At 43.7% G+C, this 19,129-nt stretch overlaps 1 protein-coding gene across 1 annotated transcript in view; it reads left to right on the top strand.

Moving 5' to 3' along the window:
* cpne7 (copine VII) overlaps positions 1–17,906 on the top strand; it is a 36,197-nt gene extending 18,291 nt beyond the window's left edge. The window contains exons 10-16 of the mRNA XM_048263076.1: positions 623–682; positions 1,846–1,979; positions 13,473–13,527; positions 14,535–14,586; positions 14,952–15,082; positions 15,612–15,848; positions 16,551–17,906. Coding sequence (XP_048119033.1) covers positions 623–682; positions 1,846–1,979; positions 13,473–13,527; positions 14,535–14,586; positions 14,952–15,082; positions 15,612–15,848; positions 16,551–16,688 — 807 coding nt within the window. The 3' untranslated portion in view covers positions 16,689–17,906. The remainder of the gene's footprint in view (positions 1–622; positions 683–1,845; positions 1,980–13,472; positions 13,528–14,534; positions 14,587–14,951; positions 15,083–15,611; positions 15,849–16,550) is intronic.
* The last annotated feature ends 1,223 nt before the right edge of the window (positions 17,907–19,129 follow it).

A 19,129-nucleotide genomic window follows, 5' to 3' on the forward strand; every position in this document is an offset into this window, starting at 1 on the left:
ATAAAATAACGTGATAGCTGCAAAAATCAACTCCCACCTGTCAGTGACCACAGACACACACACACACACACACATACACACATACACACACAAACACACACACGCACAGTATCATCATCATCATCATCATTATCTTCTTCTACAATCACTGTAAATATGGACAGAAGATGTAGTCCTTCATTGCCACTACCAAACATGAGCTTGGCTTTCAGGAGAAAATCCTGCTAATTGACAGATTGAGATATTTGCTCTCATCAGACCCAGGCATTTCTAGATGCCTAATCCCATTCACACACACAGGCCAATTAGTACAACTGGGCATCTAAGCCCCTGTTCTACATTCAGCCCAAATAACTCAAATAACTCTGATTAGTGGGAGTTTTCACTGCAGTGCTATATCTCTCACAACATTTACCAGTCTGTTTAATTCAAGGTCATTCAATTTTAAAAATTCTGCTTTGTTCATTGGAATGTGAGGATCCTTTGATCCTCATGTTTCTATTATAAGATATTAAAATACAACCCCCAGGATGAATGTGATGGTTACAGAATAGTTTATGATTAGTCATAACATTTGGGGGGCGATTTATATTTACATTTTTCTATTTTCTGTCCCTCACAGCTTCACAGAGTCTACACATTCCTTGACTACATCATGGGAGGATGCCAAATTCACTTTACAGTAAGTACAGAACCTCCTCACATCATGCACACCACTGTATAGAAGAGATGCTGAGACTTTGTCTTGGATGCACTGCTGCTGGCTGAGCACATTTGATTTGCTTTGGAGAGCCTGAATGTCTTTTCCATCCCCAGAATGGCTCATTTGTGCCTGTGTTCACTTAGCGAGCGCTCCTGTCATCAGCACGCGGCAGCTGTTTGATTTTAAGATGGCACTTACTAAATGTAACACATTAGGGTCAGAATAGTGTGCTTTTCATCTAGGGGGAGAAATCACATCTCTCCCACTGGGTGGCTCATGTAGATATGAGTGTGATGCGCTGGTGAACAGAGGCTGGGATCTCCCCGAGGACTTGTTCCCAATTGAAGCCATATCTCAAAAATCGCTCCCCTCACTCCGCTATCACACATATTTCACTGCTCTGCTTACCTACTCGTAAACATGATAGAGAGATACCTGCATATGGAGACCCCTCAGACAGGAGGTGGCATCAGGTGGTGTTAAATATAGTGGAGGAGGAGGAGATTGGCGCTAGACCAGACACATCTATAGATGTCCACCACCAAACAGCTTATTCCCTAAGCTGGTCATAATTGATCAAAAACAGAAATTGGCGCATCAACTAATCTCTACCCCATGTGTCAACCAGATGTGTGTGTGTGTGTGTGTGCCTGTGTGTGTGTGTGTGTGTTGTTTGTGTGTGTATTATGTATATTCTTGTGTACTGCCGATCACTCCTGTATGCCGGCATGTCTCTCTACACATGTTGTTTGCAGAGTTGTGTGGCTCATGGTATTAACATCTGCTTGATGAATAAATGTAAATGCACTTGCCCTCAGCTGTGGCAATTTCCATATTGCCCCTGTTTAAGTGATTTATTCAGATAGTACTGGAGTGACTGCAGACAGAATACCCCACTCCATCTCCCACAAGCCTGCATATTCTATCTAATTGGTCATTATTATGTTGGTTAGACCATAGCTCTGTTGCCAACATGATGCGTGACTGCAGCCGCTATTGTGGTTAATGGTAATATTGTGCAAATGGCTTTTTGTTGTTATGGCAGCAATTATCTTTGCATGGAGTCGTGTCAGGGCTTTTTTATGCCTTCTAATCAATGCTCTTCAGACCAAGTTGTTGTTGCTGTTGTTGTTGTTATTTAGGTTGCTGTGGATTTCACTGCGTCTAATGGCGACCCACGCAACAGTTGCTCCCTTCACTACATCAACCCATACCAGCCAAACGAGTACCTGAAGGCTCTGATCGCTGTCGGCGAGATCTGCCAGGACTATGACAGGTGAGCCGCGGTGTGCTGTGGAGACGCCGAAGATCTCTATCAGCACGGACGTGCACTCCTCTCATGTGGAAAATGAAAGAAAGTGTATGTGTGTGTGTGTGTGTGTGTGTGTGTGTGTGTGTGGTACATCACCTCCTTTATGGTGACTCTGTGAATCTGACTGCATTGGATCTCTGAGGCAGAATAAGATGAAAGTGAAGGGGATGGAAATGAGGTGCCTTTTATCTGCATTTACCTTCAGACACAGATGCTTTTGTCCAACATGCCATTCACTGTAGGAGCTGCAGATGTTTAAGATGAGAATATGTGACTATGACATTATTGTCATCATCCCTTCTGAGAAATTATACAGATGAGAGTGAGAATGAGAGAGAGAATGAGAGAGAGAGAGATGTATCAAAGCAACTCTGTATAGAGATTTCCAATGTGAGATACATCTTGACCCAGCGTGACCAGCAGCTGAGTGGTGAATTAATTGGTGCCTGACCATTTTTCATCAAAGAAATTAATTCATGATTTTGACATATTATTGAGTGACATTTGGTTCAGATGAATTCTCTGAGGAAAAGTATATTGGTTTGAGCCATGCAGGGTCATAAATGCCTCCAAATATAGATCAGTGAATGAGAGGACTCAAAAGTGTTTCCTGTCAGACATGTCATCTATGGAAAACTGAACTCTACTCTCCCTGAGGGACCCAAAGGAAGGTAGATATCTTGGGTAATCCGAAGATGATTACTACTTATGCAAAATTGGGAGATATGGAGTGTCTGTGCTACTATTTCAAAACATTTAATGGGACTGAAGGTTCAGTAGGCTATTGTAGTATGTGGTATTCACCATATGGTGTGCAAACAAACCGATAAACAAGCTGTTGTGGCAAGCAGTCATGGGCTCTCCCAGGACTAGAGTGCCTCTCTGCCAACACCTACGGCACCATCTCACTTATCTGTGTAACTGGGAGTGAACGAACGAGAGTGCATATCATCACTCCGCGAGCAGACGCTGGGGAAATCTCCAATTAAATCTGCTCTAGGCAGTGTTGCTATCTGAGACAGTGTGTGTGTTCCTGAGTCACCCCCCCCCCCCGTCTCTGCCAGCCGTTGTTGTTGTCGGTGCCCCTGTTTTCAGTGTCGGGTCACTAATGGGCCAGCGACTTCCTATGGTGGAGAGTGGCAGCGTGGGCTGATCAAATGCCAGTGCCCGCGTGTTCCTGCTCTCCTCCTGGTTCTGTGGTCGCCCCTCTCCTCCCTGCTGAAGACAAGACACTCACTGCCAAAGCCTTGTCAGGATGCCCAGCTCTGGGTGCCAGCGAGCAGGAGCTTATTACGTGTCAGCAAAGCAGCCAGTCATCCAAACAAGAGCCAACGGGAGGCAGACACTAACAATGAGGGGGCGGGGGAGAGGTGTTTACCTGAATAGACTGCACCTGTATCCTAACTGCATGTTCTCTGGTCCCGTGATATACCTTGACATGACATGTGTGTATCTGTAATCTTGTTATATGTTGACAACATTTCCTTGTGGGAATAGTGTAAATAGTTTACTTTTCAGTTCCTTTCCTCCAACCTACCAACCTTATTCTTGTAGCCTATGAAATCTGAATGAATGCTTGTGACTTTTTTTAATGAGCTCCTGTCACTCTGGATTTCCCCCCAGCTCCTCTGGGTTTGCCTACTTCTATACTGCTGATGTTCTTATGAGCTAATGTACACGTGGCACGCTGCTGGTGGGTGTTTTCAAGGCAGACGCCTTTTAGAAACTCATAAATTACCGGCTAAACAATGCTTTACAAATTACAAATTAGATTTGTTTCAGAGAGGAGATCCTCTATACTGACGGCACAATGCCAAGTGAGGATCCACTTAACAAATGGATTTTCATGTTTAATGGGACGGGGAAGCTACTGGTTTGATGAGAAATCATAGCGGATGGCTTTATTGCATTACAGATGCCTCTTTACTGAAGCAGATGCTAGCGCATGGCTAGCACATGGCTAAGACAGGCAGGAGAGCAGGCAGCAGTGTGTTGTGGTGTTTCTCGGAGATCTTGGCAGAATGTAGGCAAGAAGAAGCCCTCCAGGGTTGAACACCTACCGTGTGTGGGATAATCTTTTTGTCTTTATCTTTTGAGGAGGTGTGAGAGCATTTAAACCAGGTGATCTCTGGAACAGGTAGAGAGAGCGGAGTGGGATGGGATGGAGTGGGTTTGTTTATACCTGTGGGCACAGAGGTGCAGAGCTGCTGCTTGCCAACAGTGGAGGTGTGCTGTGCTTTGCTATACTGTGCTCCCATGACTATGAAAACAAGCCATTTTGGGAATATGAAGGATAAAACTAGGATCAAAACAAATTTGGTATTGCAGCAGCAAAATAAGTCTAGTGCTATTCTTGGAAAAACATCTGTGCATATGCTACATAGTGACAAACTGTAAAATACAGCATAGTTATTCACTATAGAGTGAAAAAGCCCTAGCCTTGTTATTATGACCGCCGCGCAGCGAAGCGGCGGTCATATAGGTTTAGTCAGATTTTTTATTTTTTTTTCTTTTTCCCAAATTTCTTTTGCCCAAATTTCCGTCAATGATTCCCGGGACACTGAAAGACACTTGGTGGGCATGTAACCCCACATGGATAGCATGGAACCATCGTTTTTCGTTTTGATCTGTAGCCCCCTCGCTGGACTGGACCCCCCAAAAGGAGGGTAGGGCAGACACAGTTCTCTGTGAATATCTTGAGAACTGTAGGGCCTAGGATGACCAATTTTTCCCTCAGATGTTTGCCTCCAGGGGTCATGTTAACCCATTCCATGTGCACACATGTGCATAAACAGATACACACGCACACACATACATTTACAGTAATCATAATTATGACACATACTCACACAGTGGACATATGTACGCATGCATGCACATGCACAAACACACATACGCAGGCAAACACACAAGCACGCACATACACACACACACACACACCCACACACATAAACATAAATTTGTACACGCACACATGCACACAATTCAAGAATTTTTCCCGTCATCTACTCCCTGAATTTTTGGTCATTGATACCCGGGACACCGAACCACCGGGGTACATGAAATTTGGTGGGTATGTAGCCCCACTAGACTTTTACGGAAAAATTTCATTTCGTCCCCGGGGACCACCACCAACCCCGTGCTGGGCCCCCTGAACCGCAAAAAAACCCCAGTTTTTCCTAAATAACTACCTGGCACTGAGGATGAAGAATCTTTTATGGTATGTTGGTCTCAAGGGCCCACATCAACCTGGCTCATAATCACTCATTTGTGATTTGCACCCCCACCCCCCGGTAAAAAATGAAAATGCAATATTATTCTGCTTTAATCACCCCTATCTTCAGTTAAGATGTTCAGAACTGCACCAAATTTTATGTGTATGATTGACCTGGCATTCTCGGGGGTATGCCAAGTTTCGTGTAGAATTTCATCCATGGGGGGTCTAAAAACTTAGGTTATGTGTACATTTAGTGACTGTACACTTATTGGCCTGTAAATGGCGGTGCACACATATACACATGCACACACACAGGCACCCACATACTATCGGTATTAGAACGGCTGATACATAATTACAAATTCAGTAGGATTAAAAGAAAGCCAAAATAAATATTCATCATCATCATCATGGCTGCATTTTCAGTATTGGCGAGAAGTAGTCGTTTGTCCACTAGATGGCGCATCGTTGCAGTGAGACGTAATTTTGTTGGAAGTTAAAAGTGGGTTGGAAAAAACAATGGACGCTTCATACAAGGACTGTAATTTACCGCAGCAAACATCTAATAAGGATAGGACGATGTTCACATGAAGTGTAATTCCCATTTCTTCTTGAAGCCGAAATAAATCTGAGGATGTTTATCGGACATGCTTGGTTTTTACTGCAGGTACGTTAATCTTGTATTATCAATAAGGACCTAGGTAATGTTACCGTTAGCATTGGTTGAGTGATGGAGGCATTTGATTTATTGCATTTGTAGAAAACTATAAATGCGGTTATACCAAGCAAATGTATAGCAGCACTGTTTGTATCTTTCGACTGTCATTTATTGCACGTGCTACAAAATCATTCTGTGCAATGGAAGATTTACCAACGTTACACCGGTCTGATACAGTTTTGCCTATACATGCGTGAGACTGAGACGCCTGTTTATTTTGTTTTAAGTGCGTGCAGGGTGTGAGGGGAATCGATGTGCTTTGATTCCAGCTTGGTAGTTGTAGTCTGTGAAATTAAAAAAGCACGCGTGTGTGTGAAGTATCCAAACAATGACACCTTCATTTCATTATGGTTGCTTTAGCAAAACACCTTAAGCTACTGTGTAGTGGGTCCCATTTAGAAGTGGCTACTTCATTCGCGCTTTCCTTGACTCATGGAGCTGCGTGAATGTTATCACAACTTTTAAGCCACGATATGACAGTTTAAGTCCGCTTGATACTGTAAGGCGTAAGCCATTGGTTTCCAAAGGAGATTTTATTTGTGTCGCCAGCATAGCCTATTGACAATTTATGTTGTAAATAGGCCTACCTTATAATCCTACCTGTAGCTTAGGGAAGCTAACAGCTTTCTATTAGGATCTAGTTTGTTAGTTACCGTTTTGTCATAACTCCCTGATGCATTTTTGCATTTAGAATAGCCAGAGCGTGTATATCTCAATCGGAAAATTAAACAATATCGGGTGCCTATGGACTAGGCTGGGTGAACCCAGCCTGTTCTGCCCGCTATTTATTTTTTGATTTCTTAAAAGATTGAGCTTGGTCTGATGAAAGCCAGACTAGCCATGGACCTCAGTTAAACAATGCAAGGGAACATGAATCAGCCTATATTTGCACTAACAATAACGGACAAAAGCTCTTCAACTTTAGCCCGATAAAATGTGTATGAACAGTCTAGCTTAATGCATTTCATCAAGGCCCATTTGGACATGTCAGTTATTTGCACCACTGGTTAGATGTAAAACAGCATTTCGTTTCAGACTAGGCTACTGTTACTTAATTTGTGCATTAACAATAACGTTTCAGACTACTGTTACTTAATTTGTGCATTGACAATAAAGTATTACATGAACTAAAGATGACTAAAATCTTATGTAGAAGAAGAAACATTCACAAAAAATCCATCCATCCAAAAATGACCTTTGTTTTTTATAGCTGTTGAAAACAGCATGGAACTGACAGAGATGTTTTTGTTTAAAAATACATAAATAAATAAATAAATAAATAAATAAATAAATAAATAATGTTATGCTGATACCTTTTGCTTTTCCCAAATACAATGTAGCCTACAGGTGTAAGTGACCTTTCATCAATCCAGTTGCAATGGATGAACTGTGATGAACTGCCCTACTTGTGATTGTTTAGAGATTTTAAAGGTTTTATAACAATACATCTACATCTTCTTTGGCTATTCTACAATCTATTCACCTTTTCAGCACCTGTAGGCTACTTTCTGTGCAGCCGCACATACACACTCAGGCATGCCAAACAAGCATACACAAAAGTTTCAAGAGTGGGGGATGGAGTAAAATATGGAGACAAATTGAAGTGTGATTTATTTTCGCGGAACAGATGTACAGGACTGAGCGACGGTCATATTTTGTACCGCTATGCGGTACATCTAGTTCACTATAGAGTGAAACATCACTATAGCCTAGTTATTCACTATAGAGTGCTCCAGCAGGGAAGTGGATGGTGTACTATGTAGTGTGACAGTGGATAGAATAGCTGTGTATAGGAAGTGTAAGAGCGGGAGCAGTAGGAGCACCAATTTGAAACAAATGTTTTGTAAATGCTACAGTGTTTTGTGAAGAGGATGCAAAAATTCAATTTGGCAAAGGAGAGGTCTGCCAGTCAGACAAATGCACAAGACATAAATGAGAAATCTAATATTAGGTCTGTCTAATAGCAGGCCCATCCATCAGCCACTGGAGCTTTACAAAACAGTTCAGTTGCTTCCTGAGTTCTAGGAAGACTGCTCTTCTCCGACACAGACTCAATGCAGAGAGTTCTAACTTTATGTGGAGGGAACTACAGCAGGGCACCTGTTGCTTTGTGTGCTTCAGGAGTCCTTAGCAATAGCACTAATGAACCCTATAACCCTTACCTGAATAGACAGACCAAACACTAACTATCCACTCCTGGGGTAGCATAGGCCAGCCTGTCCTCATGTAAGGAGAAACTGTGTGTGTGTGTGTGTGTGTGTGTGTGTGTGTGTATGTGGTGTGTGTGTGTGTGTGTGTGTGTGTGTGTGTGTGTGTGTATGTGGTGTGTGTGTGTGTGTGTGTGTGTGTGTGTGCATGCATGCGTGCGCAAGTCTTTGCGCGTCTTGGCGTGGTGTGGTGTGTGTGTGTGTGTGGTGTGTGTGGTGTGTGCGCAGCGTGTGTGCGTCGCGTGCGTGCGTGTGTGTGTGGTGGTGTGTGTGTGTGTGTGGTGTGTGTGTGTGTGTGTGTGTGTGTGCGCGGTGTGTGCGTCGTCGCGTGCGCGCGTGCGTCGCGTGTGCGTCGTAAGGCAGGTGTGTGTCATCTCCAGATGTGACCTTAGCAGCACTTCCTTCTTCATCTCCGTGGTCCACAATTGGATAATCTGGGAGACTTGCGAACTCTACTTTTATATATATATATATATATATATATATATATATATATAAAAGCTATAGAGCTGGATTTGATGAATCTCACACATTGAAGTAGATGCCTGAATGCCCGAGCAGAATGCAGCCTTTGATGCAACAATGAACAGAAACTAGATGTACCGCAGAGCGGTACAAAATATGACCGCTGCCCATGAACGAAAGTCCACGAAACTTGGCATGCATTCAGAGGGTGTCATAATGATCCTAAACTTTCAATTTCGTGCAGTTTTGACCATGTCAGCCAGAGATATTGTGATGAAAACACCTAATGTTTTGCTTTTTAATTTTTAACTAGGTGGCGCTATACATGAAATAAGTGGTAATGGGATAGGTTGACATGCCCCCTTAAGACCAACATACAAAAAAACGGTGGACCTCCTAGGCACTACGGTTCTCGAGATATTCACAGAAAACTGTCTCCGGCCACCTACAGGCCAGTTAATGTATAGTAACATAAAGTAATTTATTGTGTGGCCCCCATGAACGGAATTCCACAAAACTTGGCGTGCATTCAGAGGGTGTCATAATGATCCTACACTTCCAATTTCGTGAAGTTTTGACTATGTTAGGTCACAGATACCTGCGATTACAACACCTCATTTTTACTTTTTTGTGTTTAACTAGGTGGCTATACATGAAATGAGTGGTTATGGAATGGGTTGACATGGCCCTTGAGATCAACATACAAAAAAAAAAAAAGGTCCTCCTAAACCCTACGGTTCTCGAGATATTCACAGAAAACTGTGTCTGCCCTACCCTCCTTTTCGGGGTCCAGTCCAGCCCGGGGCTACAGATCAAAACGAAAACAGGAGGTTCCATGCTATCCATGTGGGGTTACATGCCCACCAAGTTTTGTGTACCCGGTCTTACAGTGTCCCGGGAATCCTTGACGGAAATTTGGACATGCGAAAAAGAAAAAAAGAAAAAAAAATCTGACTAAACCTATATGACCGCCGCTTCGCTGCGCGGCGGTCATAATAATGCATGAGCAGCAGATGAAGTAGAAACATATACAGCCCACTCAAATCCAGCAGCATAACAGTCAGGACGGGACAGTGATAATATGGCTATTGTGTGCCTCAGAAAAAAATACACTTTCTTTAAATACTGCAGATCATCTCAATCAAAACTAGATGTACCGCAGAGCGGTACAACATATGACCGCCGCCCAGTCCAGCACATTTTTTCCACAAAAATAAATCACGCTGAAAGGCCTATATGATTCTAACTGTCTTATGCATTATCCACACTCAATTCTCACTGGTATCTGCTAGACAACAAGTACCAAAACATGATTAGTTCATAGATTTCACATGTAAAATTCATTTTATACAACCCCACCCCCATCTTGCCTGTTCATAATTCTGAGAAATTCTTGAATTGTGTGCATGTGTGCGTGTACACGTGTATGTTTATGTGTGTGGGTGTGGGTGTGTGTGTGTGCGTGCTTGTGTGTTTGCCTGCGTATGTGTGTTTGTGCATGTGCATGCATGCGTACATATGTCTACTGTGTGAGTATGTGTCATACGTGCGATTACTGTGAATGTATGTGTGTGCGTGTGTATCAGTTTATGTACATGTGTGCACATGGAATGGGTTAACATGACCCCCTGGAGGCAAAAAATTGGTCATCCTAGGCCCTACGATTCTCAAGATATTCACAGAAAACTGTGTCTGCCCTACCCTCCTTTCGGGGGGTCCAGTACAGCCCAGGCTACAGATCAAAACAAAAAATGATGGTTCCATGCTATCCATGTGGGGTTACATGCCCACCAAGTTTAAAATACCCCGGTCTTTCAGTGTCCCGGGAATCCTTGTTGGTGTACGGTCACTAAATGTACACATAAATTATTTTATTGTAAGGCCCCCCATGAACGAAAGTCCACAAAACTTGGCATGCATTCGGAGGGTGTCATAATGATCCTACACTTTCAATTTCGTGCAGTTTTGACTATGTTAGGTCACAGACACCTCCGATTACAACACCTCAAAAAAAAACAGAAAAAAAAAAATCTGACTAAACCTATATGACCGCCACTTCGCTGCGCTGTGTGTGTGTGTGTGTGTGTGTGTGTGTGTGTGTGTGTGTGTGTGTGTGTAAAAGAGAGTGAAATGGAAAAGAAAGGTCCGGGCAGTCTCACACATAGTTAAAGTTGTGATGGAGCTAGCTGGAGGTGTTTAACACCCGGAATATTCCACCGAGAGGCTGATGGATTGATGTGCAGATGCAGACGCCCACAGTAACATGACTCACCTTCCCACAAGTCACGTGACCCTCAAACAATGAACTACTTTGCAGCCTCCTGCTGACTCCTGATGCAGTTTATTTGTGCATTTGTTCAGATTAGTTGTCAGAGGTAATGGGTTTCAGGCAGCTGGGTGCGTGTCCTGCCCACTTGCGTGTGTCCACTTCCACACGTCTCCGCTGACTCCCTCAAGCCTCACCGCTGCCACAGTGTGTGTGTGTGTGTGTGTGTGTGTGTGTGTGTGTGTGTGTGTGTCCTCCCTATCTATGTCCTGCGGGGTTTCATTAAAAGCTGGATTAGTGACTTACAGCAGCCCAACAAATCCTCTCCAGTGGGGCACAGGGCCTTTCTGCTGCTCCCTCCAGCAGCTACAGGGGCTGTGGTCATCTCCTAAGAGGCCATAAAGAGCTGCTCTGAGAGGCTGTTTTAAAGGCAATCTGGGGAAGACAGAAAAGCTATCTTTTGTGACAAGTTAATAAGAGCTTCTAGAAACAGCCTCTTGCCTCTTGTTCTGGTACAGGTAATGGAAAGGAAGAGGGATCTATTATTTCTCTCCTCCTTACTGTGCCACACACATGCTCAATTGTACTTCAAAAGTGTGGAAGTACTTTTCAGTACTGGTTTGATTTGATTCTGTGTGATTGTCTTTATTTATGTGTGCGCATGCAGATGTCATGATGACACTAACTGAATATAACTTTTGACCACATTCAACATATATGATCGTTTGAAAAGCAACGTGTGATATTTTGAGGGTGTTCAGTCACCATTTACATGTATTCATTCAGCAGACACTTTTTATCCAAAGTGATATATATACAGTATATGTCATACAAGGGTTAAGTGCCTTGCACAAGGGCACAACAGTGGATGGCAGGAATGTCTCAGGCCACTGCATGTTAGCCCAGCTCCTTAACCACTGCGCTACCACCGCCCTCCCTGACACCACATATCACCGGGATGTGTTAAGTCTGTAATGACATGTAATCTGCACTAATGACTCTGATGTCTGTGCACGAGAGATCGAATTGGTGTCATCGTTTGTCTGTTACTAAACCAATTCTAAAGACCAAACTTTTTTTCATATTAGTTCTTATAGCGGTTATTGACATGCTCTTTAGCTTCCATGTTATTCCATCCCCTCTAAGCAAAATCAAACAGACTGGGAGTTTTATTCCTAATTCGGGCTCTGGGTTTATGTTTCGTGTCCATCGTGACTTTTATTTGATCACTTCATTTAAATAAATTCTATTACGGTCGGGACGCCCTAATGCACCAAGAGGCCGTCCCACAATGCACCAGTGAGGCTTGCTGTTATGTAAGTTTGGGAGGCTTTAAAGTTTTTAGCTGGGGATGCCGGCTCCCTCCCTCCCTCCCTCCCGGCCCTGGCTGATTTAAGCATCCCGTGGCCATGCGGTTAGGCAGCGCTGTATCATTCATCTCTGCCTCCACTCTCTACAGTAAACCAATTTAACAGTAATTGCTCTTGTTAACATCTGAAACTGAAACGCCATTATGGAGATGTTATCTGAGATTGCAGAATGCTGGAGATTTATTTGCGACTTTGCCATGCTTGTCTCAGTCCGAGAAAAAGAGTACTCTGAAATGTCTGAAACAAAACAACAAAACAGGAAACAGGAAAAAAAACATTGCAATGAAAATTAAGCAATACATCAGCAATAGTCTTAATATAATGTGTGTGTGTGCGGTGTGTGTGTGTGTGTGTGTGTGTGTGTGTGAGAGAGAGAGAGAGAGAGAGAGAGAGAAAGAAAGAGTGTGTGAGAGAGAGAAAGTGTATGTGAGAGAGAGAGAGAGAAAAAGTGTGAGAGAAAGAGGAGAGAGAAAAGGAGTGACAGAGAGAGTCGGGGGGGCTCTTCAAACCACGTAGGAGAAAAAGAACATGGACCCTGCAGGTCCACTAATGACCTTCCTCTGTCTTCATATTATAAGAATTGTTAGTGTTGTATATTGAACTCAACTATACTGGCACAGCCAAAGCAATAAAAGGAAAACAAAAGCCCAGAACTTTCCAAGCACTTTGAACAACAGCAACAACTGAAGCCTGCTGTTTAGTGTCTGTAATCTCCCCCAGCGAGGGCCTGTGTTAGTTGTGGTGGGTGTGACAGTGTGCATCACGCTTGCTCGCTGAGTGTCCCCTGCGGCGCTGACCCTTGCTGGGGCTCGTCGTTTCCCCCTCCGCTCCCAGCTGATCCCTGAGCTGAAACCTGCTGGGTGATTAGACGTGTGCCGCCAACATCCTCCCAACAGGCAGCGCAGCCCTACTGTGACTTATTTATTTTCTCTCGCTCTGTTTTTACCTCCATCTCCTTCTACCCTTCATGCTCTCTTTCAGTCGCACCCGCCCATCTCTCGATTCTTTTCCTCCCCCGTATTACTATCTCTTCCTCTTTTGATTTCATTTTTCTGTTTTTGTCAGATTTCTACCCACCCTTGATGGATCAGTATAATTCAACAGCATGGTATGCTGGGTTTGGGTGGAGGTTTCTGTAGCTGTAATGACTTGTTCAGAGTGTCTGAAAACACAGAGTTGATTATGTTGTCTGTTGTTGTTTTTCTCCACAACAGCGACAAAAGATTTTCTGCTCTGGGATTTGGTGCAAGAATTCCACCCAATTATGAGGTGAGCTTTTTCTTCCAGTCTTCAGTATTTTCGTTTATCGATGACTGTCCTGAAAACATTCGTTTTTGTTTGTTTGTTTGTCTAGTGTAGTCCTTGGCTTTCTCCATTATTAATGGCTTTTTTTAATTATAAATGGGTTCTTATCTGCTAGAGTTTTTGCCCGCTCACTGAGTCTCCATAGAGTTTGCTGTGGGTGCATGATTAGTATGCCACTCTTTATGACACAGATCCACACTGTCAAAAGCTTACATTTTTACCCGCCGCGCTGTGCTTCCCCAAATGCCAACCTGCCAACGAGGGGAAGCACAGCCCTGACTGGCGGGGAAAATAAAAGCGAAGCTATGGCTCAGCATGCAGGGCATCTCTTGTGTTGACAGCCGGTTGTCAGAAGATTTGATTCCTGGGAAAGAGTGTTTGTTTAAGGAGATTGAAACAGAGCCGGCAGACATTAACTAGAGCCCTGGCGAAATGCAGACTGAAAAACGAATGAACAGGGTTGTGGGAGAGGCACGGCAGAGCCCTCACGCAGTCAGGCGGTAGCAGGTCAGGGAGGGGAGGGAGGCTAAGGAAACTTTATCTGCAGCCAGGCTCATTTGTTCGGAGTCCCAGCTGAAATCTCAATTGACTCCCCATATTAAATTAAAGCTACAGTAAATTGCTCGTCTCAGGCTGTGGACACTCTGAATTTCAAAGTCTGTCTCTCTGCGAAGTAGCACAGTATGGGCTCAGCAATTAGCCCATGAGGAAATAGATTGTATCTATTGGTTTATGTATCATGAAATTAGATGTAAATTGAGGATGAAGTTTTAATTAAACTATTATTCATTTCCGTTGAAATAATAATTTTATATGTGGTGATTTTTGACAGGTTGTCTCTTATTGTCTAACTTTTCCGTCCATCCAAATATCCCTAGAAAATGACAGTAGCAATTACCAAGCCAGTTGAAAGTGATGTTCATCTTGACTTTCTCTTATTTTTCTCTACTGTGTTCTCTCTGCACCATCAGGTATCACATGACTTTGCAATCAATTTCAACCCAGAAGATGATGAATGTGAAGGTAGATAAATGATGATTTGGTTTTGCAGTGCATGTCTGTGGAAGTTTCCTTAACAGTCCCTCTTTCAATACATCTCTTTTGAAGCTATTTCCACTATGAAACTTCACTCACCAGGGAATGCACTGAGACAGAAATCTATGGCCTTCTTTGAATCTTAATTCGTTCCCAAAGGATTTCTCTCGCTCTTCCTTCCCCTATTTCCCTTCTCTCTCTCTCTCTCTCAGATGCTTTGATCCCAAAATTGCCTACTCTGGCATTGTTGCCCGACCCCGCCCACTGTGGTGCATGAGCAACAGCAGTGTGCATAACAGAAAGCAAGCAGAACTAACTATCTCTTTCTCCCCTCTCCCCCTCTGTCTAATCAGAGATCCAAGGCGTGGTGGAAGCCTACCAGAACTGCCTGCCCAAAATCCAGCTTTATGGGCCAACCAATGTGGCACCCATCATCAACAGAATAGCCAAGCTGGCAGCAGGGGACGAGACCAAAGACGCCTCAGTGAGTGTCCTTCACAGATATGCTACTGATGGCATGCACAGTGCACTGCAGGGATATGGTACATGAGGTAGGAGGATTGAGGCTAATTCAAAGGCAAATGTTTGTCCTTGAGTAAATCTAAGATGGCAAGAAGGTGTTCACGCCTCCAGGCTTTGTCATATTCCTCCTCCTCCGCCTCATCCTTGCGATGGACTTCATTAAATATTTAATCTTCATGATTGCCCCTTCCCCCAGAAGTGATCTGGTTTCTGTAAATGAGACAGGCAGGATCAATGCAGTGAATTCAGGACTGAATTCACTCAGTGTGGTCACCCCCCAGGGGTGCGGGGTCCAGCAATCTACGTTAGGAAGTCTATTCTTAGCCCAGCAGCCTCTATGGCATGCTTCTCTACATGCTGACATACTGAGTCTATCGTCCTCAGCCCGTGGGAGCTCATTGTAACAGGCATATTTGCACTGCTGATTAGAATTGATTCAAGTCCCATTATGTTGAGAAGAGCACTGCATTGATGGTGGCTTTTTATCGCAGAGATATCACATCTTGCTGATCCTTACCGACGGAGTGGTGACAGATATGGCCGACACACGTGAGGCTATCGTCCGCGCATCCTATCAGCCACTGTCCATCATCATCGTCGGTGTGGGCAACGCCGACTTCACCGACATGCAGATCCTGGATGGGGATGACGGGATTCTGCGCTCCCCCAAGGGCGAGCCCGTCCTCAGGGACATTGTGCAGTTTGTCCCCTTCAGAGACTTCAAAACGGTCAGTGTGCCCCCTCGCCTAGATTGACCATGAATCTCCTCTGATTTCCCCCATCTCTCTCTCTCTCTCTCTCTCTCTCTTTCTCTCACTCACCAGGTGAGGCTGAGTAAAAGGGTGAATGAGGATGATGAAACTACGTCAGTTCCAGTCATGTCAGTGCATTAGCTCTCTCTCACCGAATTCTCCAGAGCTTCTGAGGAAAAGCATTAGCCTCGGGTGGGACCGCCGCCAGTGATGGGGCTGGACAGATTGGCCTATCCAACCTGCCCTAGGCACTGATAGCCCAACAGGCCAGAGGCTCTCTGCAAATTGTCCCTAAGACTCATGCCTAATTTTGTGAAATGCCAAAAATTACAACTTCTTAATCGCCTCAAAATCCTAAATTTGTGTAATTCCATTGGGCCACGAGTGCTCTTCTCTACCCTATTGGCTTTGACCCACACATTCAGAAATGGACAGAAATAGCAGCTCATCTGTCTCATTTCGATCCTCTCTAAGCCTCTCCCTGTGTGTGCGGTTGTGTGTGTGTGTGTGTGTCTGTGTGTGTGTCTATGTTTCTATATCTGACTGTGTGTGTATTTGTGTTTGTGTGTATTTGTGTGTGTGTGTGTGTGTGTGTGTGTGTGTGTGTGTGTGTGTGTGTGTGTGTTAATCTAAGCTTCACAGTTGGTCCCTCATGCACTGCTCCCTCTCCCCTATCAGGCGTCTCCCGCTGCCCTGGCCAAGTGTGTCCTGGCAGAGGTGCCCAAGCAGGTGGTGGAGTACTACAGCAACAAGGCCATCGCCCCCATGTGCCTCATCAGGAGCACCCCCAACTCCATCGCCACCACCCCAGAATAACACACACATCTTCAGACGCCATGGGGTGATCGAGGGGTGAGACAGAGGACGAATGCTCAAGTAGGGAAGAGAAAGCCAACTACTCTCCTTTTGCTTTTTTGAGCTTTTTTTCATACAGCATACACACACACACATGCACACACACACACACACACACATGCACGCACGCGCGCACACACACACACACACACACACACACACACACACACACACACATTCTCACTCACACACATTCTCACTCACATACACTCTAAACTCTAAGGTCAGAGGGGTCTTTGTTAAAGCGGATCATGTTGGTGTTCTGATCGGTGCAGGAGCTTCTTGTTTTTGTTGGCTGTCATATTTAAAGGTCGTCCCGTGGCTGCCCTCCCACCACACTTTGCCTCCTCCTCATCAGACTTAACACCCCCCCACTTTCCTCCCCCTCTGGTGTCCACAGGCTCAGCTGTGTTGTGACAGCAATTGTACAGTGGCTGTTTTTTTCTATGACCTTTCTGGACTCTGTGGACTTTACGCTGTAGCTCATTCTTTTCACTCCCGCCTCCGTTCTCTCCTCTGCTCTGTTCTCACTTCCTGTTGAGGCCTAATGCTGTGGAGATTCTCACTCAATATCCTCAGTGAACGTTTCAGTTAATGGCTAAATGTATGACTAAACAGAAAGCGTCTGAGGAACTATTTTAACAATGGCCGCATGTTGATTAAGTCCTGCAAGATCCGACTTGTTTTTTGTTCTGTAACAAGATAGCCCCGTAATACAGTGTACATTTTCAAGACAAGCTTATTTTACTTCTTATGTTTTTTTTCCTTGTTGTTTCCCCTTATAATTGACAAACATCTGTAGTGCTTTATGGTAGTACAAATGTGCCTGATTGTAAACCTCTGTTCTTTACTTTCAAGCCTCCATAGGTACCAAGGAGTTCACACTGTCCTTTTTTATTCAGACAGACTTTTTGAATTCCAAGGAAAGTCTTTTCAAAGGATGAAAGCACTAGGATTTCTATATGAAAGCTGTAGTGGTTCTATTGCACAGTAGAGTCTCTCTGTATGTATCTGTCTGACAAAGAGAATGCAACAGTTGTACCATTGTAAGGACATGTCCTATGTCCTCTCTGGCTAATTCATTGATCAGCGGTTCCTGTTTGAAACAGGAACAGAGTGGTACCAGTATATGTTGTACTGTATGGTGAAACATTTTATCAATACAAGAAATACAAATTTGCTGTGTAATTGAGATGATGTAACTACTGCATATGATATTTATTTCACAGCATTTTCAGTGTCAAACCTACGGAGCATGGGAAGGGTCATTGCGAGATTTATTTGTACTTCATTTTACTAAACCGTGCACTTGTTTTACTAAATTGTGTGCTGATTTTAATTATTTTATCCAATTATTTTATCTAGTTCTTAGGCTTTGTGAACATTTGGTTGTAGCTTGTAGGATTTAAGATAACAGACACATGTTTTTGTAAAATGAGCGCACTTGTTAGTAAAATGAAGTACATTTTAGTGAAACGTTCCCTTGATATAAAACAAATCTCTTAATGTCACCTCCTGGGCTCCATACAAACTACTTGAGAAGATCATGAACATAAAACCACTCCCTGAGTTAAATGATGTGATGAACTCAGCAGACAGTGTTTACATATTTATACTCACACATACTTGATATAGGGTACTGTTCTGTACCCATCATTGTACATGTTAGATTTTGCAGATTATTTATCTGACTTCTTGAAATCTTATTTTTATCTTTGCTGCATCATCGCCACCAACTCGCACACAGCCATTCCACGGCTTCAGGAACTCTCCTCTCATTTGGATTCCTGTCATTCCTTAGCTCATGAAGCTTCGGGCTGACTTTTAAAAAGTTTTCTCATTTCCTCTTGTGAAGATGATGGCCCATAAGCTCATTACATTCAGATTGTCACTGCCATCAGCAATTTATTATTAAAGGAACCGTATGTAAGAAAAATATTTCAATTAATCATAAAATGGCCCTGATATGTCACTAGACATTAAGAAATCATGTTTATTTCAAATACTTATATCACTGACAACAGTAGTCCGGCCAGGATATTGTCATTTAAAAAGTGAAGTTGCAACCCTCAACTGATGTTGATGTTGTGTTTTGTCATGTCATGTTGTGTTTTGGCCTGATGCGCCACCCTCCACCTATCTACTAATCACGAAGTCAGTAGTGTTTCGGCATCTGGGTTGGCAACCTCGAGTCAGGGGGGAGGGGGAGGGGATACACCACTCTTCAGTATTTTGAAAGTGATTGCAGTACCAGTTTTGGCCACAATCTTACATAAGGTTCCTTTAAAGGAGAATTCCGGTGTGATATTGACCTAAAGTTTATTGAAACATGATACCGAGTGTGGACGTATGTCTCATAGCCCATCTCGGCTTGTCCCCTGCACTCCAAAATCTGGCTAGTT

This window comes from Alosa alosa, chromosome 14 (genome assembly GCF_017589495.1).
Source record: "Alosa alosa isolate M-15738 ecotype Scorff River chromosome 14, AALO_Geno_1.1, whole genome shotgun sequence".
NCBI classification, from domain to species: Eukaryota; Metazoa; Chordata; class Actinopteri; order Clupeiformes; family Clupeidae; genus Alosa; species Alosa alosa.